General features: G+C 41.1%; 1 protein-coding gene across 1 annotated transcript in view; it reads right to left on the minus strand.

Annotated features, from left to right (window-relative positions):
* The window catches only part of Gpc5 (glypican 5), a 465,019-nt gene that overhangs the window by 150,137 nt on the left and 290,898 nt on the right, over positions 1 to 23,984 (minus strand). The window contains exon 4 of the mRNA XM_032917607.1: positions 20,675 to 20,808. Coding sequence (XP_032773498.1) covers positions 20,675 to 20,808 — 134 coding nt within the window. The remainder of the gene's footprint in view (positions 1 to 20,674; positions 20,809 to 23,984) is intronic.

Below are 23,984 nucleotides of genomic sequence, written 5' to 3' on the forward strand. Positions count from 1 at the left end.
TCCAGACTCTCAGCAAAGTGCTCCACCTCTCTTTCTTCTCCACTGATCAGCCTGTGTCTGCTGGTTCTTCCTGGCTCTCATCTGTGTGTTCCTCATAGCCTCTGTCCTATAATTGTCCCTACTTTGTAAATCTCACTCCTCTCTGAAGAAATGTCTCCTCTCATAGCAAAAATGCTGTCTTGTCTATCATTTGTACACAGGGCTTGATCACCATTTATACCCAACTCAAATACGTGATAAATTAGCTCTAAGTGATATCTTAGTTTTTAATAGTTTCCAGAATTGGAAATTAATACAATGTATTTTTAAATGATGATATTCTTAAGCTCCTAAACAGCAAAAATAAATAAATAAATAAATAAATAAACAAATAAATAAATAAATGCCATAGGATTCTTTAATCCAGACGACCTACTTCTAGATTGTGAAGAATCACATGTTCCTAGTATATTATCAAAATACTAGAAGTCTAGAGCGTGGGATTACCAACTCAGAAGACTACTGGACAAACACATGGCAGTCCCAGGGATGAATACGGAAACGTTCTCATTACTATTCAGCCTCACTATGAAGTAAGATCCTACCCACCACAAATGTACTGTATCATGAGTTAGAAACCAACCTGAGGAAATCACCTCTTTGAGTAGCTCCCTGTCCTGTCCATATGTCACCATCACATAGAAAAAGAAATTAACTGACACAGATAGGACCGGTGACCTGGTTCAACAGGGAAATATCAGTTATCAATAACACGAATTTTCAAGGGTCTGACAACTCAAGGTTTAAAAATGTGAACAAGGAAAATGCTGCTGAAGTTACAAAAAATTTATGGGAATTTCACATTAAGAAAACATACACATCATTTATAGGTGTATTGCTATGCTAGAAACATAGGTGCATCACTTCTTCCCCTGAAATCAGAAAATCAGAACTTAGAATGTAGTATGTTCAGATAGAATCTCTCTCCTCCCTTTTCCTTCTCCTTCCCTCCCCTTCTCCCCTCTCTCTCTCTCTCTCTCTTCTCTCCCCTCTTTCCCCTTCTCCTTCCCTCCTCTCTCTCCCTCTCTCTCTCCCCCCCCATCATCTCTCTCTCTCTCTCTCTCTCTCTCTCTCTCTCTCTCTCTCTCTCTCTCTCTCTCTCTCCCTATGCAGCACAGGAAGCTGAAAAATAGAGTAAATTACTCTAGCTAATGACCAGCCTTGCTCAGTGCTGGCTTGCTCAGTAAAGAAGAAAAGGTCTTTAGTACAATTGCTCATTCACAGCCTGCAGCCTTGTTTGCCCTGAGCTTACTGAAGGCAGGGGAGAAACATGAACTAGCATATTTATTGCTTCATTGCTTCCCATGCCCTTGAGGCCAACCATACCAGAAGGGTCTCCTGATCCATCACATGCTAAAATATATAAAAGGAAATGCAACTCATCTGGGAGTTGTCCTTTGTGGTTTGTTGACATGGCCACACTCGGTTACTATTATAAAGGCAGGCAATACCTTCAAATGTGTAATACAGTGACCACCTTTAATAAAAAGGCAACGCCTTTTACTGAAAAGTAAGATAATTCAAAGGTACCTGAAGATCAGGTTAATTTGGTGTTTGTATCCTTCCTGAAGTAACCAATGTTGACAATCTGCTGTTTATCCTTCCTCAGCTTTCTCTACATGCAAATTAACAAGCAGCCAGAGAGAGGAGCAGATGAGAAAGGCAGAAATACAAGGAAGCCTTAGTACTACAAAACCGCTACTAAGCTACTCCCATACCTTCAGTGGGTATCGGGAACATCTACAACTTCAAAACTATAGACCATACTTAAATATGTGCTGGTGTACAATATTTCATAAGTTCAATATAGACTTAGACAGTCTAATAAAAAACTTTACTAAACTAACTTACGCTGTAATTTGTAAGATGGACACATGCCTCGTAAATCAGGTGTGAGGAACGGTACCCATATAGAAGTTAAACATGGTCCATCTAGGAAACTATGTGCTTTAAACACGTGGCTCTAATTTATATTTCAGTTTGCATTCTATTTCATTCGATACTTCTAAAATATAGCTGGAATCTATACCCTTACCCTGTAGTGGTTTGTTTGGTTTAAAACATTTATATATGGTCACATGTTACATTTCATTTCTATCTTCCCCAATCGAGACAGAGGGGACTATTTCTAATTTTGACCAAAGCTAATTATCTGGGGAGAAAATATTGGAAAAGAGTCACATTTTCAAATGGAGCTCTCCTCTGTGGAATGTCTCAAACCACATGTTTCTTTATTTAATGACATGTATTGATTTTTTTCTTTTACCCCTAAAGTCAATCCACACATAATACAGAACCCAAATTAAAAGCAGTACCTCGCACTCTGTTTGAAAAAAAAAAAAATCTGTAGAACAAAGGTCAAATGTGCAGTTTGCTAGTTAATGGCCTGAGGCAAAGTTAAGGTTAATGTGCCACTAATGAGCAGGATCAACCCTGTGGAGATGCCTGACCACAGCTGTCAAACAGGAGACATTTAAAATGTCAGTCTCCAGCTCAGCAGAGGAAATCTATAATTACATGCTTCGAGATAACTATTTTCTCTTGCTGCTCTGAATCTATATTTAATCATTTAACTTTATTCTCACCTAAGTCGTTCTATCTGACATAATATTTTTGGATTTCTATCCCACAGCAATAACAATTCTTTGTAAGCGCTTGAAAATTATTCACTGTGTGTAGTTTGATGAGCCAAAGGGACAGCTGAAGTCTCATTTCTTGGGCCCAGAGAAATATAATGGGGACCGTATCCTATGAAGTAATGCTTCGCAAGGCTCCGGGAGCATTTTTCACAAACTTAGATGTGATTCAAAGCAGTTAAACTGATAGCTGATTTAAATATTATGAATATACATACATTCATATAGACATTATTATAATATATATATATATATATATTCATTCCAGCACAGACACTCCTGAGGTCTGCTCTCTGAACCCTACTTGAACTTACTTCCCATCCTGGAACTGTGACCTAAAGGTTCGTTCAGCATCATTTGCAGAATTGTTCCCTTTCTGGTTAAGTGATTCCAGGCTTCCCCTCCTCACAGGAAGTCTGCCATGATTTCCCTTCATTAAAAGGCTGACAAGGATTTCTCTATGTGTCAAACAAGGTGAAGAATTAGTGGCATTAAAAGAAGCAACCGGGAAAGTCTGGGAAACAGATAAGGGAAGGAGACTAGGAAATTCACAAACCTTCCGTGTCCCTTATAGGAGGCTGTTTTTAGACAGAGGTTCCGTGGTCAGAATTCTCTTGTAATGTTAGATTAGCCCTGAGCTACAGCCAGCTACAACAGGATAGATTCCTTATTTGTCAATGGCATTCAAACACAAGCATGCCATCATTCACTGTCCCAAGAAGAAACATGCATTCTGGAAGCATTTTCTTCCTGTGTGATTTAAAACTCACCAAGACAAAACTGGGCTTTCAAGCCTAAGTCATTATTCTGCATTATAAAAAATTGTACCTTAAAATGCATTAATGTGTTTTGCATTAAAGGGTCTTTAAGCAAAACATCAAACATAAAATAAAAAAAATAATACAGAACAAACAAAAACATGTCCAAATAGAAAAGATTTAAAATAGATCTGACCAGAATAAGAAAACTGAAAATCTGTGACAGATAGATGATAGATAGATAGATAGATAGATAGATAGATAGATTTTCTTTACTACATAACTTTCATTCATTTTAATTAAAACTGCACTAATTCTAATGTAGTTAACTCAACTTGCTTAAAGAAACATGTCAAGCTATTCATAATTGGGTCAAAAATCAATGAGAAACTTAGGTGAAATCTGCAACTCTCCTGAATCTATTTCAAGGCTCTCCACAAAGAACCATTTTGAGATAAGTATTTTGCCTACATGAGGGTTGGGTATTAAATGTTTGTATATGGGATGCATACTTGTGAGTGAAGTGAAGGAGTAGGAGTTAGGCAGATCCCTTCACAGGCAGAAAGATTGGGCGAGGAGCCATGACTAGGTAATAAAGACAGGGAACTTCCAAGACAGCTAGCTTCACCCTCCTGAACTTCAACAAAGGCCTGGAAGCTTAAAACAATAAATAAAAGGGAAAAAACCATGCTGGGCATTTGTCTCCCACAAGTAGATCCTACCCTGCTGATAAGCAGCCTGGCTCAGAATCCGTTTACAAAACAGTTGTGGGCCAATCCGTCAATCTGTTCAAACAGACCAAGCCTTAATTAGGAGAAGCAAACCCTTCAATAACTTTAAATATTCTCAAATAGAAACAGGATTTTCTAGATGCTCCTCTTTCTCTGTCTCTTTCTCTGTCTCTGTCTCTGTCTGTCTCTCTGCCTCTCTGTCTCTCTCACTCTCTCTCTCTCTCTGTATGTGTGTGTGTGAGAAAGAGAGAGACAGAGACAGAGAGAGAGACAGAGAGACAGAGAAAGACACAGAGAGACAGAGAGAGTCAGAGACAGACACAGAGAGACAGAGAGAAAGAGATTTCCTGTATATTCACATTTCTTCCACCCTTACTTCACCAGTAGATTTTGTCTTCTATGTTACGGTTTCCCTCACTGCTACCTATGCATTTGAGATGCCTTCTGCCTGTTAATTCTTTAATTGGCAAAGATAACAAACCTTATCAAGACCCCTGTACAGTAACACAAATGGGTATATTTGTGTAAGTGGAGACCTGAGGTAAAAAGGAAAAGTGTGTTCTGATTGTTCTCTGTGTTTATTTTATTTGACTTTCACAATGAAAAGCAGGACAAAAGATTTATTTGGTGTTTTCCCCAAAGAAAAGATAGGCAAAGTTATCCAGATTCCTCCCCTCAACACTGAGGTGATTCGAACATTACCCATGCATAGAACGTTTCAGGTTTACCTGACCAGAAAGCCACCCCTTCTCTATCACACAGCTACTTAAATAGGTCAGAAGGAACTCACCGGCACCATGTCTGTCACACTGTCAGCTACACATCTACAACCCATGTTCCAATCAGATCAATGAGGGCAAATCTGATCTTCGCAGTGTATAATAGAAATTATCAAATGCTTAATCGGAGACTACTGTTCAGAGGCAAGGAGTGTGGGAGTTCTTAGAATTGAGTGTGGGCCTGCTGATCATGATAGCACTTGCCTGTAACCCCATCTCTTTGGAGACTGAGAAATGATGAATTTACATTTGAGGCTATCCTGGGCTTCATGACAAAATCCTCTCTTGAAGAAGAAGTTACTTGTGCCAGCCTTTCAAAAAGTAGCTAAAAGCCACACGGAAATGCTTCTTTCCCACGGCAATTCGACACCATGTTCAAACCTTGGCTCCACTTATAGTCTGTGTCTTATATTTGTTTCAGATATGGGCATATTGTACCTTAAGATTAAGGTATTGCAGTCAACAGTGGGAGTATAAACAGCCTGCTTGGCAGGACTGGCGACAGGCTAAAGAGACACTTATGCTCTTCTTCTTGGCACTCAGATGGTTAAAGTAATAGACCCCAAGAAGCTATAATTTCCCCAGGAATTTTCTTTTGGGAAAAGAAAAGGATGATGCTAATTTCTTGAATCAGGGTCTCTCACTGAACATGATGAAAGTCAGTGATTCATCTAGAATGGCTGGTCTTCAAGCTTCAGGGATTTGCCCGGCTCACCCCTGCAGTGCTGGGGATACAGGTACTAGCCATTCCCTGTGTTCTTTGACATGTGTTCTAGGGATCCAAAGACAAGTCCTCACATGCTTGTGCTGCAGTCATGTTACCCACTGAGCTACCTTCTCAGCTCCTTTTACTTAAAACTGGGGATATAGCATTGTCTGTCAAATCCTGAATATTCCTTTCTTTTATTGATAAGATTTTAACAGTAATCGTCATGACATAGGAAATGCAAAGTTAGACTGGATAATAATATTCCCTCTTAGAATTAGAAGAAAATAAATGAAATATTTTCTCTCAAGTCATCTGCTAATAGGAAGACTATTTTCTGCATTCTTTTCTCATGTCTTCATGTTGCATTGTTATCTAATATTCCTTATTATACATAGAAACATTAATTTTTTCAGATTGTGAGCAATATTTGCTTGGTAAACATTCACACTTGTATTTTCAAAGACTCTCTAATTTCACTCCAAACACTTTGTCCTTGAACTTTGTAGATCTGTAATTAAGGCCATTTAGATAAAGTACACTACTTGAATGCTTAAGATGACCACTATTTCCACCCTACTCGTCATTTTAGAAAGTATTGTTCCTATTTTGTAGAATAGTTTGAAGAGTATTGGTATTAGGTCTGATTCTTTGAAGGTCTGATAGAATTCTGTACTAAACCCGTCTGGTCCTGGGCTTTTTTTGACTCGGAGACTTTTAATGACTGCTTCTATTTCTTTAGGAGTTATGGGACTGTTTAGATGGTTTATCTGATCCTGATTTAATTTTGGTACCTGGTATCTGTATAGAAAATTGTCCATTTCATCGAGATTTTCCAGTTTTCTTGAGTATAGATTTCTGTAGTAGGACTTGATAATTTTTTTTTAATTTCCTCAGTTTCTATTGCTATGTCTATCTTTTCATTTCTGATTTTGTTAAATGGATACTGTCTCTGTGCTCTCTGGTTAGTCTGGCTGAGGGTTTATTTATCTTGTTGATTTTCTCAAAGAACCAGCACCTGTTTTTCTTGATTCTTTGTATAGTTCTTTTTGTTTCTACCTGGTTTATTTCAGCCCTGGGTTTGATTATCTCCTGCTGTCTAGTCCTCTTGGGTGTGGCTGCTTCTTTTTGTTCTAGAGCTTTCAGCTGCCAAGCTGCTAGTGTGTGCTCTGCCCAGTTTCTTTTTGGAGGCACCCAGAGTCTCCTCTTAGCACTGATTTCATTGTGTCTCATAAGTTTGGTTATGTTGTGCCTTCATTTTCATTAAATTCTACAGTCTTTAATTTCTTTCTTTACTTCTTCCTTGACAAAGTTATCATTGAGTAGAGGGTTGTTCAGCTTCCATGTGTATGTGGGCTTTCTGTGCTTTTGGTTGTTATTGAAGACCAGCCTTAGTCCTTGGTGATCTGATAGGGTGGATGGGATTATTTCAATCTTCTGGTATCTGTTGAGGTCTATTTTGTGACTGATTATATGAGATTCTACCTCACACCAGTCAGAGTGGCTAAGATCAAAAACTCAGAGGATAGTAGATACTGGCGAGGATGTGGAGAAAGAGGAACACTCCTCCATTGTTGGTGGGACTGCAAGCTGATATAATCACTCTGGAAATCAGTCTGGAAGTTCCTCAGAAAATTAGACATTGCACTACCTGAGGACCGAGGTATACCTCTCTTGGGCATATACCCAAAAGATGCTCCAACATATAACAAAGACACATGCTCTACTTTGTTCATAGCAGCCTTATTTATAATAGCCAGAAGCTGGAATGATTCCAGATGCCCTTCAACAGAAGAATGGATACAGAAAATGAGGTAATTTTACATAATGGAGTACTATTCACCTATTAAAAATAATGACTTCATAAAATTCTTAGGCAAATGGATGGAATAAGAAAATATCATCCTGAGTGATGTAATCCAATCCACAAAAGAACACATATGATATGCACTCACTGATAAGTGGATATTAGCCCAAAAGCTCAGATTACCTAAGAAACAATCCACAGACCAGATGAAGCTTAAAAAGAAGGAAGACCAACATGTGACTGCTTCTGTCCTTCTTAGGAGGAGGAACAAAATATACATGGGAAGAAATACAGGGACAAAGAATGGAGCAGGAACATGAAGAAAAGGAACTGCCCACCTGAAGATCCATTCACATGCAGCCACCAAACCCAGTCACTATTGCTGAGGCCAAGAAGTGTTTGCTGAAAGGAGGCTGATATAGCTGTCTCCTGAGAGGGTCTGCCAGAGCCTGACAAGTACAGAGGCAGATGCTTGCAGCTAACCATCAGACTGAGCATGCAACCCACAATGGAGGAGTTAGAGAAAGGACTGAAGGAGCTGAAGGGGTTTGCAACCCCATAAAGAAGAACAACAATATCAATCAACCAGACCCCCAGAGCTCCCAGGAACTAAACCATCAACCAAAGAGTACACATGGAGGGACCCATTGCCTCAGCCACATATGTAGCAGAGGATGGCATTGTGGCATCAATAGGAGGAGAAGCCCTTGGTCCTTTGAAGGCTTGATTCCCCAGTGTAGGGAAATGATAGGGCAGTGAACTGGGAGGGGGAGCATCCTCATAGAAACAGGTGGAGGGGGCTGGGGAAGGAGGGAACCTAGAAAATGAGTAATATTTGAAATGTAAAGACATAAAATATCAAATTAAAAGAAAAATACAAGATTTAGAATGTAGTAAGTTACTATGCTAATCTAAAAAGCAAAAGCCAAAAAAGAAAAAAGGAAGAGTTTTGGCCTCAATAGTCATATGTGACCCGAGCCTTACTCTCTCTCTGTTTCTGAGAAGTATGAGAAAAAAAAAGGGTTTAGGTCGGATAGTAAAATCCAAAAGGACACAAAGATGGGTGCCTGGGAGCAGCCAGTTTGAGGGAAAACGTATTAATGGCAAGATCAGAGGGACAAAGGGTTAACAGCAGGTTGTGGGTTTCAGCAGAGCTCAGGCCCTTGCAAGAGGAAACAGTCCTCATTGCAGAAGTGGGATCTCCTTTTTCTAACTTCCTAAGGAAGGGAGTCTTCAGAACGCAAGTCTGCAGCCAGTCTCTCTGACTCCTAGGCAGAAGGCAGGGATGGGGTATAGAGGAAGAGGTGGGACCAATACTCCATTTGATCATAATTTTTATGCAAAAACATACTAAATCTGATATATACATATATATGTGTGTGTATATATGGTTTATTAGAGTGTGTTTACTTTTTTGACTATTAAAGATATTTTATTTCATTTTTTGGATATTTTATGTATTTACATTTCAAATGTTATCCTCTTTCACTCCTCTCCCATACCCCCTCCTTCTACCCTATAAGATGCTCCCACTCCCACCCACCCACCCACTCCCAACTCAATGTCCTGGCATTCCCCTATAATGAGGAAATGAGCCTTCACAGGACCAACGACGTTTCCTTCTATTGATGCTGGACAATGCCATCATCTGTTCCATATGTAGCTGGAGTCATGGGTGCCTCCATGTGTACTCATTGGTTGGTGGTTTAGCCCTGGGAGCTCTGGTGGGATCTGGTTAGTTGATATTGTTGTTCTTCCTATGGTGTTGCAAACCCCTTCAGTTCCTTCAATCTTTTCTCTAACTCCTCCATTGGGGTCCCCTTGTTCAGACCAATGGATAGCTGTAAGAATCCTCATCTGTATCAGTAGGGCTCTGGCAGAGCCTCTCAGGGTACACCCATATCTGGCCCTGTCAACAAGCACTGCTTGGCATCAGCAATAGTGATTGTGTTTCGTAACTGCATATGGGATGGATCCCAGGTGAGGTAGTCTCTGGATGACCTTTTCTTCAGTCTCTGCTCCAGTCTTTGACCCTGTATTTCCTCCTGTGAGTATTTTGCTCTTCCTTCTAAGGAGGACTGAAACATCAACATTTTGGTCTTCCTTCTTCTTGAGCTTTACATGATCTGTAAATTTTTCTTAGGTATTCCAAGATTTTGAGCCATTTTTGAAGTAAAATCACTTTCCAGGTGAGATTCTGGCACAAGAGAGTTTGTTAGCTAGGAACTGACAGATTTTCCTAGTAGGGGGCCTATTGGTTTGTCTGTGAGAGTCAGAGGGCTACACAATACTGCAGCCTGAGCGGCAACTAGAGTGGAATATTACATTCTTACACACCAGACACTGATGAGCACGGTTGGATATGAGTAACCATTGTACTCAGGTTTAGCATCGAAAACACCTCATGGAAATTAAAGTTCTCTTTTCTTCTTGTATGTTTATCCCTATGTGCATGTTTACACCAGGATTGGCTTAAAGGGAAAACTGTAGGCAAAGTCAAAGAAGATGGTTATAAATCCTTTGAGTCTGTTCAATTTGCAAGATCCCAAAGTTGTAATGTTTGATTTATAACAAGATTCTTGGTAGCGGAAGGTAAAACCAATACAGCAAGAGAGGAGCCTTAGTCCTATCGATTTCCAAGCATCGTCAAAGAGGAGTCATATTTTTTAGAAAGAGGCTTGACGTGTCTATTAACTCTACAAATGGGAGCCTACACACGAAGAATTACCTGGCAGCTTCCTTCAAATCCCAATTTGTTTTGTTTCCAAGAGAAACAGCCACCTGTGATTCTGAAGACACTGGAGAGTGCTGCTGTGCTTTCTTAGAGTAGAGGTGAAAGGTTGATGAATAAATAAGAAAAAATTAATAAGTGAGTAATAAATAAATAGATAGGACCCTCTATCAAAGGATACAGTCTTACTCTAAACACTTTGGATGCATTTATTGTATTGTTTTAAAGACAGTTGGAAAATTGTATCTTTGTCATCTCCTTTAAACCAGCGAGAGAAACCTATGCAGTTATAGTTTTGTCTCTTCCTTTTCTCCCTTCTGGGGAAGGACAGTGTCTTAGAACCTTTCAATGGCAGTTGACAGGTGTACAGGGTTAGAAATATTCTTTACCATGCCAAACAAAGTAGAACAGAGAGCTTGGAATGCTTCAAATACAAGTGTTTCTACAAACAAGTTTTATTTACCACCTAATTAGCCCCCAACAGGCTTTGTAAAATAGCCTCAAATAACTTACATAAATTCACAGAAGTCATCAGTTTCAATATGGCAGAAACTCGAATTGTAACCTTTTAAAATCCTTAGTGGGAAAAAAAAGGGGGAGTTTAGTTCTTTTCAATTGTGCAGATGTTGGTTGACTTTCTGAAGAGAAGGAAGATTCACATGTTTGACATAAAGAAAGGAAGAAGAGAAGAAGGAAGAACAAAGATGAGAGAGAGAAAAGAAGAAAGAACTTGGAGGCAGGTCATCTGGCAAGAATTTCACAGTTTGGTTGCTTGCAGAGGGACATTTTGAGTCTTATACATGAAATAATTCAACAGTTCCATTATAAGCACTACTGAAAGCCCCAGGTATCTCTAGAAACCTGTTAACTGGAAAACGATTAGAGAAAGAGTTTGAAAACTGTCCAATGGAAAGGGCAGTCTTCCTATGGTCTGAAGTATATTGTCTTATTCTTTCTATCGTGTGAAATATGTAAAGCTTTATTCTTATTAATCTTATCCTAAACATTATAAGGTGTGTTATTACATACCTCCCAGATTAACACAATAAAGAGTTCTCTGGGGAGCATCGATAGAACATGAAAATTTTACAATATTTATGATGTTTCCTGACATAAGCTTGTAGCCCACCCAAACAAAGTATGAGAATTCAAACTTAGCAAGGATGGCTTAGTAGTTTTCTTTAATGTTTTTGAAGAGAGAGAGAGAGAGAGAGAGAGAGAGAGAGAGAGAGAGAGAAGAGAGAGAGAGAGAGAGATTGATTTTATGCTTGTATGTGCATAGTCATATCCGAAACCCATCCTAATTTCAATGCGGATTTCCATTAACTACTGGACACCATTTCTTTCATTTCAGGACCATGAGTGCTTTGTCTTGGTATAGTTATCTGTGGCTTGGGATCGAATAAATATGTCCTCTGAATGGCTCTGAAGTCTCCCGTGAGTGTAGAGAAAATAAAAAAGGGCTCCTTTTGAAAATATGTGTTTTTTTAATATTAGTTTCAGCTGCAGCAAATGGCTTTCCAACACAACAAAACTCTTCCTGTGTTTGTTTATAAGCCTTCTTTTCTCTGGGAATGTATCTCGGTGGGATACATGATCCCCGAAGGTTAAGAAGCAAGAGCCTAACTTTTGCCATATGTTTGCGGTGCCTCCTGGCCTTAGGTGCTTCCTGTGGGCCTGGGTTTTGACCCCCTGCAGGCCCTCACCCTCATTACTCAAGGTCTTGACTCTAACCTGGTTGTAACTTTGTTCCCTGAGTGCGAGAGCTCTGGCCTCACCTCTCACCCTATCTAAAGCCCCGTTGTGGCCTGGCTTGCCCTGGAAGCACTTACTTTGTATCACCACTTACTAAGTGCTGTTTTAAATTAAACAAAAATTTTCTCATTCAAAGGAGCATGACCTTCATTTTACTAAATTAAACTTGCAGGTGATAAATAATAATGCCACCTCAAAGGACTTACTTCCTTTAAGGAAACAGATTGTAAAGTGCCTTCTTTATTATTATAAGAGATGGTAAATTCTCGGTTTCCTTTTCTCTGACCTGTGTATATGTTCTTCCATGGAGTATTTACATTACCAATACACCATTGAGCCCAGCATATCTCAAGACTGATTTAACACTTAAAAACAAAATCACATTCAGCCAGTGTGCTATGTAGAATTATTTATTTAATAAAGTATTATAAGAGGGTTTCAGTAATTGTAAACTCATGTATTCTAAGTAACTGGCCCATTTAATGTGAATCTATTCATTTATCTTGATAATAAACTTAATAAAATTTGGAGTTCTTATTGAGTATGTATATAATTTTCTCTACATCTAAATTGATATAGGCTTATGTATATTTTGGCTGGATATGATTTGCTTTAGTTCTCAAACATTAAGTATACACCATGTACAAAAGGTCCCATTCTGCTTGGGCACCAAAATCTGCATGACACTAAATATCTTATTTTTTGGCTAAGCACCTAGGATAGCCTCTCTTACCCAAGCAAACAAGGCATATATAGCCAATCTCTTCCTCATGTGTTCTGCATTGAGGAACTTGGGTAATTGGAAAGCGTTCTGGCGAACAGATGGGACCCTGGTGTTGAGGCTGTGTCTTAATTTATTGTCCTGGGGTTTTCCTAATTACCCACTTAATTGGCACAGCCATACTGCTTTGAAATAATAATGTACAGCTAATTATCACTGACTTAAGCTCCCTAATAGCTTATTCTTACCAGCTCACTTCAAGAAATCAGGCTGGGAACAGGAAGTGCCACAGGAAAATCACTCTGCCTGGGATGGCTCACGGTAGGGTCCAATATCCCTCAGCACTGTGCTTATTTGGTTTCTGACCAAAGGAGAAAAGGGTGACAACTTTCTGTCTGATTAAAGGAACAGACACCGTTCCTTCCTTCCACAGGTACAGAGAACCCTGTAAACAGCTTAGATCAAACTTTTAGGGTTCAGTTAGCTCAATTTTTTTGGTATGATATGAAATCAAAGAATAGACTGAGTCCATACAATTACATCTCCAAAAATAAAATGAAATTCCACTCTGCAGCCTAATCTCCTCTTTCCAATAGATTTACACAGTCCATAAAGAGCATTAGCACAAATGTTACAGAGACATATTTAATAAGCAAATTGTTCTCCATCAAATGTTAGCACATAAATGTATCAGGAGAGGGTTTGTTTTTAATGAATATAAGGGAGAAAGGGCAGAGAATAAAAATTGATTAGAATTTAGGACCATGAAGTTATTTAAAAGCTGATGCTCCCTTAATTTATATTTGTTCTGTATTTATTCGAGATGCTTTTTACAAATTCAGATATCTCTAGATCAGATTCTCTAGATTTCAGGCCTGGGGCCAGAACTGGATGTGGAGAGAGAGTAAGAGAAATAATGTTCTATGGGGAGAAGACTAAGAGTAGCAGGGGCGGAGGTGGAGGAGGAAGGAGTTAAAATGGGATGTGGTCTTAAGTGAGAGAGCAGAAGTCATAGTGGGTGAGCAGAGGGTATAGTGAGAGTGCAGAGGACATAGGGAGAGAGTGGATGGCATAGGGAGAGAGTGGAGGGCATAGGGAGAGAGTGGAGGGCATAGGGAGAGAGTGGAGGGCATAGGGAGAGAGTGGAGGGCATAGGGGGAGAGAGTGGAGGGGCATAGGGGGAGAGAGGGAGGGGGCATAGTGAGAGAGTGGATGGGAGAGAGGGAGTGGATGGCATAGGGGGAGTGGAGGCATGGGGAGGGAGGGCATAGGGGAGAGGGGGAGGGGAGAGTGGAGGCATAGGGCATGGGGAGAGAGTGGAGGGCATGGGGAGAGAGTGGATGGCATGGGGAGAGAGTGGAGGGCATGGGGAGAGAGTGGAGGGGCATAGGAGAGAGTGGAGGGCATAGGGGAGAGTGGATGGTGGATGGTGCATAGGGAGGGCATGGGAGAGAGGGTGGATGGCATAGGGAGAGAGTGGATGGCATAGGGGAGAGAGGAGGGAGGGAGAGAGTGGGGCATAGGGAGAGAGGGAGGGCATAGGGAGAGAGGAGGCATGGGGGAGAGTGGAGGGCATAGGGAGAGAGGTGGAGGGCATGGGGAGAGAGTGGAGGGCATAGGGAGAGAGTGGAGGGCATAGGGAGAGAGTGGAGGGCATAGGGAGAGAGTGGAGGGCATAGGGAGAGAGTGGAGGGCATAGGGAGAGAGTGGAGGGCATAGGGAGAGAGTGGAGGGCATAGGGAGAGAGTGGAGGGCATAGGGAGAGAGTGGAGGGCATAGGGAGAGAGTGGAGGGCATAGGGAGAGAGTGGAGGGCATAGGGAGAGAGTGGAGGGCATAGGGAGAGAGTGGAGGGCATAGGGAGAGTGGACAGGGCATAGTGAGAGTGCAGAGGACATAGTGAGACTATGATATATATTTCAGCACATGTTATTTTTCATCTGCATACAAAGTTAAACCCCTCATACCACATGGCCTGTCAGTCTGGCATTGCCCATCAGCTGCTGATAGTCAACTGAGGCCAGGAAATGTCTGCCCACCTCCACCAGGTAGAAGTAGTGAGTGCTACCAATCTCCGACAATTACCATCCATTCACGTGTCCACGAATCATTTCCTACAGTGAATATGGCTGAACTGTGTAACCTCTTTGGTAGAGTAAAAACATGGTTAGTTAATTACATCACCGTGTTTATGCTTTTGTTCACAGATGGGGCGGGCCCCACTGTCTAATTCAGAATGTGAACTTTCACTACACAGAGGCAGAATACTAGGATTTATAAGGCATCGACAGGGAATCTCAATAATGTGAATAAAAGTTGGTCATGGTGCTAGAACAGGCGTGGTAGTCTGAATGATCGATGTCCCCTGCAGGCTCACATGAGACTTGGTCCTACCAAGCAACATTAAATAAAAGCTGACGCAAGGTGATTCAAGGCGCACAGGGTCTGTCCCAAACTGACAGCCAAGATGCACCAGTGTTATTGGTATTGCAGGCATGAAGGAAATAAGAGCAAATGGGTCATGGACTCCATTTCCTCCATGATTTCACACGGCTACTGAGGTCAAGTAGCATGCAGAAAGGCAGTCCCTGCCTGGAGGCCATCACAGGCCACCATAAAGCCTGGATGGAAGTGGAGTCTACGGGATGTTAGAGATCCCGGCGGCCATGAGACACGTGCCCAAGAATACAGGGAATAGAACCAGCCACAGAGAGAAATACATTGCTGCAGCAGAGGCAGAAGCGCTGAAACAGTGCCATCTAAGCCATCTAGAGCTGAAGTCCTAGTCACCGGGCACTGAGATAGAATCTGGTGCTTGCCCTGCTGGTTTGGTTTGCTTGATCTAGTATCACCTTGCTATGCCATCCACTTTAGAAGAGTAATGTATGTTCTCAACCACTGCATATAGGAGTATATAATTCTTCAGTTGTACAGGGGTCACAATTAAGGGATTGCTTTGAGTAGCAGAACAGACTCTGCACTCTGGGCTTTCGGAAAGTCTTAGTACTGAGAAAGACTATGGTACTTTTAAAGTTGGACTTTGCATTATGAACGTCTTCAAGCCCATGAGTACCAGGGAGAGGAATATGATGGCCCGAATGGGACAAGTCCCTCACAGGCCCAGGTACGTGAACACCTGGTCTCCAGTCAGTGCTAGTGTTTGAGGAAGTTGAGGGGAGTTCCTTGCTAGAGGAAGCACATCATTGGGGTGGGGCTCAGACTTCATATTCTGGTATAGCTTCCACTTCATGCTTATGGTTGTGCCTCAGATATGATGTCTCAGCTTCCTGACCCCACAAAGACTGCTGTGGGGTGCCTTCCCACCCAGACGCGATGGACTTTTGTCCCTCTGGAACTGAAAGCCAAACAAACTCTCTGTATAAGTTGCTTTGGCCATGGTGTTTTACCACAGCGACAGAAACAACTGATGCAGCAAGGGTTTCTTTGGTTAGGGTGAAAGTGGTGGTGGTGTTGGGGGTGGGGGGCTTCCGTAATGAAAAGACTGACCAGATTTTCTGTTTTTCAAGAAGAACTAGCCTGTCTGTTCCCACCTCCTTAATGTTTGTGTGGCATATCTTATGAGTGACTACATTTTTCCTCTTCTGATTTGCTGCATCTGAATACAGGCATTCAGTGTAAATAAATGGCCTCCATGACTGCTTAGAGCTGCCAAGTGCTTTTCCCTATGCCCGTGCTTCTAATTCACAGAAGCACCGCACCTTCCTTCCTCTGCCCTTCCCCTCCCCCTGCCCCTTCTCCTCTTCCTTCACATTTTTTCCCCTAAAGGAAATGCACTCACTGTTTCTGTGACATGTTGCTGCTGAGTTTTACATATCGTGTTTCCTTTTTTTATTATGGACATATTGTTTGCCTCTCTTAGTTACCATAAATGATCAGGAATGCCTCCTCTAGATATGAACAGCAGCTTCTTATGGAGAACATCTAAATGTTACATAATAGCATTTAGTCCTGGTGAGATTGACAGATGCATTGGCTTTCATGACAACATGGCAGTTCTAGTGTACAATAAAATCACAAAATGGAAAGCTAGGTCCTACCAGTGAACTGTCAGAGATGAAGTTCAGAAGAGTCACCACATATATAGCAATAAATCAACAACATATTTGAAATAACTCTATTCCAACCTAACCATAAGACTATAAAATATATTGACAAGAGCATACTGTAGAATGTTCGGTAAATAGGAGTACTAAAGTGAGTTACGAAGATTTTCAAAATCCCTCAAAGAAAAATTATCACAGTAATAACTAACGAATAAAAGCGTGGCTCAGAACAAGCTGGGATTCACAGCCACAGGCCAATCAATGACACACAGTCACTGCCTGTGCCTGAAATCTGAATGTGTGTTAAGTGAAAAACAACACTAGTAATGAAAGGATGGGCCAGCTCAGGATCATGTGGGAAAACATGTTTAATGTAGGGAATGGGGATGTCCCTTAAACACCGTGGCATACTGCTTCTGTATTAATTCTGAAGAGAAACAGAATGACAGAGAAAAAAAAATCTCTGAGTGAAGTTACCCAGACCCAGAAAGACAAACATGATATGTAGTCACTTATAAGTGGATGTTAGCTGTTAAGTAAAGGACAGTCATGCTACAACCCAAAGAGAGGCTAAATAATAAGGGAGGTTTAAGAAGGTGTATGGATCTCTCTGGGAGGGGGAAAAAGAATAGCTTTTGTGTATGGACTGGAAGTTGAAGACAAGGTGAGGTTAGAAAGGAAGATTTCAGTTCCAGGAGGGGATGGGCGTGAAAGGAGAGAGTACTGCCACAGATGACAAGAATTGGAAGACACAGGGGAGGGGGTCATATAGAAAGCCTTGTAGTAGAAACTCTGTGGAATCTATCAGAGTGACCCGAGAGAGGTTTCCTTAGTAATGAGGGATACAGAACCCAAACTGGACACGTTTTATAACGTAGGAGGCCATCTAGCAGCGGGGTTGGTACGTCAATCCAGCAGAATAATGATGGTGCAGAACTCTCCGGAGTGGCCAAACGATGATTGGTCCAACTTGAGGCACGAGCTGTGAGAGGGGATCCACGCCTGATACTGCCTAGATGGCCAGCAACCAGAGGCAGGATGCCCAGAGACCCAGGATAGAACCAAACATGGCTGGCAGGGAAACAAAGTCAATAAAATGATCCCTAATGATATTCTGCTATACTCAGATCAGCGCCTAGCCCTAGTTGTCATCAGAGAGGTTTCATCCTGTAACTGGGGGAAAGAGATGCGGAGACCCACAGCCAAACGTTAGGCAGGAACCCTACAAAAATGGGAAGGAAGGATTGTAGAAGCCAGAGGGGTCAGGGATTCTACAAGACAAACCACAAAATCAAGTAATCTTGGCTCACAGGGGCTCAAAGAGACTGAACCGACAAATTGGGAGCCTACATGGGTCTGACCTGGCCCTCTGCATAAGCATTTTGGTTGTGTAACTTGGTCTTCTTACCGTATTCCTGACAGTGCAAGTCTGTGTGTGCGGGGTTCCTCACTCTTTTGCCTGTGCTTGGGAACCTTTTTCTCCTACTGGGTTGCTTTCTCCAGCTTTGACGTGAGGGCTTATACTAGTCTTATTATAACGTGTTATGCATGTTCAGTTGATATTCTCTCCCCTCTCTCTCTTTTTTAAAGCAAATGAAAGACAAGTGGGTCTGGGGAGAGGGACTGGGAGGTGTGGAGGGAGGGAAAATTGCAGTCAGGATGTAATGTATAAGAGAAGAATAAAATCAATTCACTAATAAAATAAAAAAAAACAGATGATACTATATGAAGAAAGTTGTATAGAACACTTCATTGGTGGCTGGAGAGATGGCTCAGTGGTTAAGAGCACTGACTGCTCTTCCAGAGGTCCTGAGTTCAATTCCCAGCAACCACATGGTGACTCACAACCATCTGTAATGGGATCTGATGCCCTCTTCTGGTGTGTGAAGACAGCTACAGTGTACTCATATAAATATAAATAAATAAATCCTTAAAAACACTTTATTGTAGATTATCTAAGAGATATAGAAAACAGCTATCTGAACTAATACAAAATATGTAACTTTCTGAAATCGGGTTACATTTATATGGCCATGATAGAGAAGCCACTATTTCCTAAGAGATGCATAGTCAACTCAATATTAAAAAGGAGAAAAAGGGTTTTTCTGTAGTTTGAATAGCTTTTCGTGTTCAATGGTAATTACCAACCAAAGGGATACTAGAGGAGGGTCTAATTTACCTAGAGAAATAGGGATGGGCAGAGTGGATTCCTATCTGCCTAATGCTTACTGCTTGGCATCAACAAGTGGCCATTTAGCCACTGCAGGTAAAATGTAGAGGGAAATGCACTTCTTACTCCTCTATTTCAAGAGTGTTAAACATTCAGAAATATGAGTCACATGGTATGACGCATTGTCTTACACTGTGTAAGACAGACACCACTACCTTTGTGCAGAAACCAGATTACAGTTACCTAAACTCAGTTAAAATAAAACACCCAGTCCTTAGTTTAAATATGCAATGCTCATGTGTTCCTGGATCTGCCCCAATATAATAAAGAATAATTCCCATAGCCACAAAACAATTAATAGTTTCCACAAGCTTAATCTACCTTCCAAATTGATGAGAAAGCTTGAGCTGCTGAACTGAAAAATTTTAAATCTGTTCTTTTGTATGTGTCTATATGTGCTCAGTCTTCTATACATGTAACGTGTATGGGAGGCCAGGAGGAGCATCAGATGCCCTGAAACTGCACTTACAGGTGGTCAGGATTAGCCTGGTGTGGGTGTGTTCCAGAATATTTAATTGCACCGTGGCCCCCAGGATTGTGTTTACTTCAAAAACCTGTTTCTAGTTTTAGTGCAGCTCAGCCTTAACATACACCTTTAATCCCTCTGGCTGGAATATTACACTCACTCAATACACACCTTTAATCCCAGGCAATGAGAGTAAAGTTAGTTTGTAGAAGGAAGCACCGGTGTTTGAAAGTGAAGTCTATTGAGTGGCAGACAGAGTAACAAATCAAGGAAACATTTGACAGAATAGGAAAGAGAGGAAAGGGAAGCTACTTGAAGGGCAAGGGCTGGGGGGGGAGAGAGAGAGAGAGAGAGAGAGAGAGAGAGAGAGAGAGAGAGAGAGAGAGAGGAAGAAGAAGGAGGAGGAGGAAGAGGAGGAGGAAGATGAGGAGGAGGAAGAAGAGGAGGAAGAGGAGGAGGAGAAGGAGGAGGAGGAGAAGGAGGAGGAGGAGGAGGAGGAGGAGGAAGAGGAGGAGGAAGAAGAAGAAGAAGAAGAAGAAGAAGAAGAAGAAGAAGAAGAAGAAGAAGAAGAAGAAGAAGAAGAAGAAGAAGAAGAAGAAGAAAATTCTCTAAGGAAAAGAAAAGGAAATATTGGGAGTTGGGAAAAGGACAGAAAGGATCTAAATGTACTGAGAGAAAACAAGCTAGACACAGGCAAAGACAGAAGAAGGCAGAGAATGAGAAGGAGCCGGATTAGGACAGATTGCTAGAGTTAGTTTGAGACAAGCAGAGCAATTCAAAGGTTGAGAGATAAGCCAGATTGAATAAGAATGCTAGATGCTAGGAGAGGAGTTTGTGACAGAACGGCTGAGTTGAATCAGCCAGCCAGCGTTCAGAAAGAACTAGGATGGGGTGAGATTTTTCAGCAGCAAGTCTCAGAGGTTGAGATTCTAGGCCTAAGTTAGATTGTATGGAGGGTAGAAACTCCCAGGACTGGGCCTCGGTGAACAGATGGAGGCAGTAAGTCTCAGGGACAACAGTGACATTAGGTGAATGAATCCAAACTCCGGTCCTCTGTAAGAGCAGCGAGTGCTGTGAACATTGAACCATCTCACCAGCCTATGAGCCACTGCATTTTTAAATAAATAAAATGGCTTTTGAACTTTTTCCTTCCATACTACATTTGGGCCTATTTAATGTACACATTCTATTCTCTTGTAGAATTAATGGCTTACTTTCTTTTCTCTTTCTGGTTGTAAAACAAATGTCTTACTTTCTTCTGTTGGCAAGTGTCTCTTCACCATTCCTTGGAGAGATCTTCATCCCATGCCTCTCTTTGCTTGGATCAAAAGTACAGCGGGGGCTCTGCGTCGGTGTTCTCACTGGAAGGCCGCAAATCTTATTCACCTTTCAAACAGAAGGCAGCAGAAAGCAGTTACAAACCTGCTCTATCTTTACTGAGACCACAGAACAATGGTACGTTTGCCCTAGTACATTAGTTTTCAACAACTATAATGCTTGTCTGGATTTGAATTCAGTACCAATAATGACAAACCAGTCTCATGCATGTTGATACGGGCTACAATACACATGCAAAAGCTATCCAAAAATCAAGACTTAAAGTAAAAGCTAAATTACCTGTATAAGCAGGATTGCCTAACCAAAATAGATATGCATCGGGCTTTATATTTGTGTAAGATAATATAAATCCTTGATGAATGTGCACTCAAGTTTGAATGAGTCCTAAAGGATCAAAGTTAAGATCTACAGAGAAAGGACAGTAAGTCGGCAGAGTTCCTTTGTTTGCAGTTCACAGAGGGAGGCTGGGACTCACACATGCTAGACAAGCACTTCATTATGAGTTTATATCTGCAGCCTGACTGTACTTTTTATTGTGAGGCAAGGTCCCAAGTTACCCAGGCTGCCCTTGAACTCACTGTTCTTCTGCCTCAACCTCCCAACTAAGCAGAATGGTCAGCTTGTACCACCAGGTCTTGTTGACAATGAGTCCATGAGATATTGTATAATATTATACAATCTCATTTTATAATCCCTCTATACCTTCTTTCTTATACTGATAAAATTTCAAGGATGGTATAGTCTTCTAACAATGAAAAGAAAAACAATGACTGCAGTGGGGCAGCGGTGGCACAGGCCTTTAATCACAGCACTGGGATGGAAGCAGGCAGATCTCCAAGTACCAAGCCAGCCTGGGCCCCAAAGTGAGTCTAGGACACCTGGGATTACACACAGATAATCTGTCTCAAAAAAACAAAACAAAACAAAATAAAAAAACAAACTTGATTGCCTTTTAGATACTCTTAAAGCAATGATAATTTACAAAGTTAACATAATTATCACTGGAAAGTCGACTTAGCATCTAATGTGTCAGTAAGACTCATGATAATACGTAGTTCAAGAGGACACAGCATGTTTGAAACAGGTACAAAAGCCTTGTGCAGAACCAGGAGGCTTCACTTCTTGTCTATTTTTTTTTCTTAGTTCCGAGACCTTAAAAATAGCATGAAAGCTCTTTGAGATTGATGGTCCCATACCTGAGGTGAAAATGCAAGGCTATTCAAAGTATAAAATTCTCTGTTTCTTTGATTGCTCCATATTGGTGATATTAAAATAATTATGCATATATTTCCTCCTCCTGTTCACAATTATTTTACTTCTAACATTTGTGAAGCTCCTGTGCTGAACTTTAGGGGAGAGGAAAAGTGACTTCTGCCTTAGCAGAGCTTACAAACCAAACAGAATGAGATCTTCCAAATTGAGATCTTCTGTGTGTGTGTGTGTGTGTGTGTTTGTGTGTGTGTGTGTTTGTGTGTGTGTGTGTCTGTGTGCATGTGTGTATGTGTGTGTGTGTGTGTGTGTGTGTGTGTGTGAGAGAGAGAGAGAGAGAGAGAGAGAGAGAGAGAGAGATCACTGGAGATAGATAATGCTTTCTTCTGGTTGTGTTTCTGATATCTTCTGGGATTGTAGAAAGATGGAAATTAAGAAACATGAGATTACCCCTGCCATGTATGAGATTTTGAGCATCTGTTAGGGAAGGGCATGTTGAGATGGATTTCTACAAAGTGAACTCATAAACAAGCACTCATTAAATACCATTATGTCAAGTGCTGGAAGTATATCCATGCACGCAGTTAAATTAAGTTCGGTGTAAAGCAGCCACTGCATTTTTCCATCTTTCATGACTATAACAGAAAGAGGACAGCACTAAAGCCAACAGCATACTTGCAGTTGCACAGGAAGTGGGCTGTTCAACTGCTTAAAGAAGTGCTTCAAGAAGTTGTATCTGAATAGCAAGTCAAGGGATGGACTGAGAGTTTGAAAGATGGGAAAAAATGCAAACACAAATGTTTCAGGAGAGTCTAAATTACCAAGAGGAATGCAACAATTTACCATACATATCTTACATATGAATATATTCTGTAAGAAAATAAATAGAATATAGTGTAGCATTTTTTCCTAGTATGGGGATGGGGAATGCCATATGATGTGGATACCAAGATAATAAACCTTCTAAGACAAGCAGGAAATTGATATTTTCCCATCATTACCAGCAGGATGATAATGGCCAGAATGTAGAGAGGGGCAAGGGCAGGCCTGCAGAGAAACACCAGGATCCAGAGTCAGGAGCAAGAAGGCAGAAAAGGAAGAAGATTGCAGGAGCAGAAATAGATAACATAATCCCATTTGAAAATCATCTCAGAGCAAAGAATGGAGCTGAGGGGAAAGGCAAACCCTAAAAGACGGAGATGTAAGGGTTCCATGCAGAACGTGGCTACCATTTTGTTTTACCTAGAAATGAAGAGTTAGGATAGGAAACAGCAAAAGGAAATTATGCTGGAAGAGTAGGCTGGAGACAGATCTTGGGGGAGTTCTTCAAAGCTAAGAATATGTTTATTAGATAAAAGCTCCTACTGTTTGCTAAGTTGAAGAGCAAAATCCGGAAGTGGGAATTTTACGAATTCACCAGACACCATTGCGTAAGTTTAACTACAGAGAAAATTCTCCGCTGAATGTAAAAATATAGTTTAAAACTGCAGGTATTCCCAAGCAGAGGTGGGGGGTGGGGGGATTAATTCTGAAGTCAACCAATGACGGTATTCATAGATAGTACAGAGAAGTAAAATCAGCTGGACTCGGGGAAGGCTATTTCAAGTGAAAAGAACAAGGTATTACAAAGTTCAAAATGAACTTTAGTCCCTGGGGCTAAAAAATAGTGATGGTGGACTATAAATATATTAGCTGGGTGCTAAAATGGAAAGAAAGAGGAAGATTTGTTGTCAACAACCAGTAGTACCTGGAACCGAAGAGAAGATGATGTGAATTGATGGGAGGTATGTCTGGAGGTATTATGTGATATTTTCAAAATAATCATGATCCATTGTGGCTGGCCACAGGGGCTTGAGGCAAAATGAAACTCGAAACGTCTATGAATCTTAGTTTTCTCTTTCCTAAATTAGAGGAGAGGGACAAACTACTTTGAACTTACAAGTGGGGAGAAATATCATCTAACCCCCGACCCCCTGTTAGAATCAAAGCCATATCTTCCACTGAAGTGTTTTCTA

Source organism: Rattus rattus, chromosome 12 (genome assembly GCF_011064425.1).
Source record: "Rattus rattus isolate New Zealand chromosome 12, Rrattus_CSIRO_v1, whole genome shotgun sequence".
Lineage (NCBI taxonomy): Eukaryota > Metazoa > Chordata > Mammalia > Rodentia > Muridae > Rattus > Rattus rattus.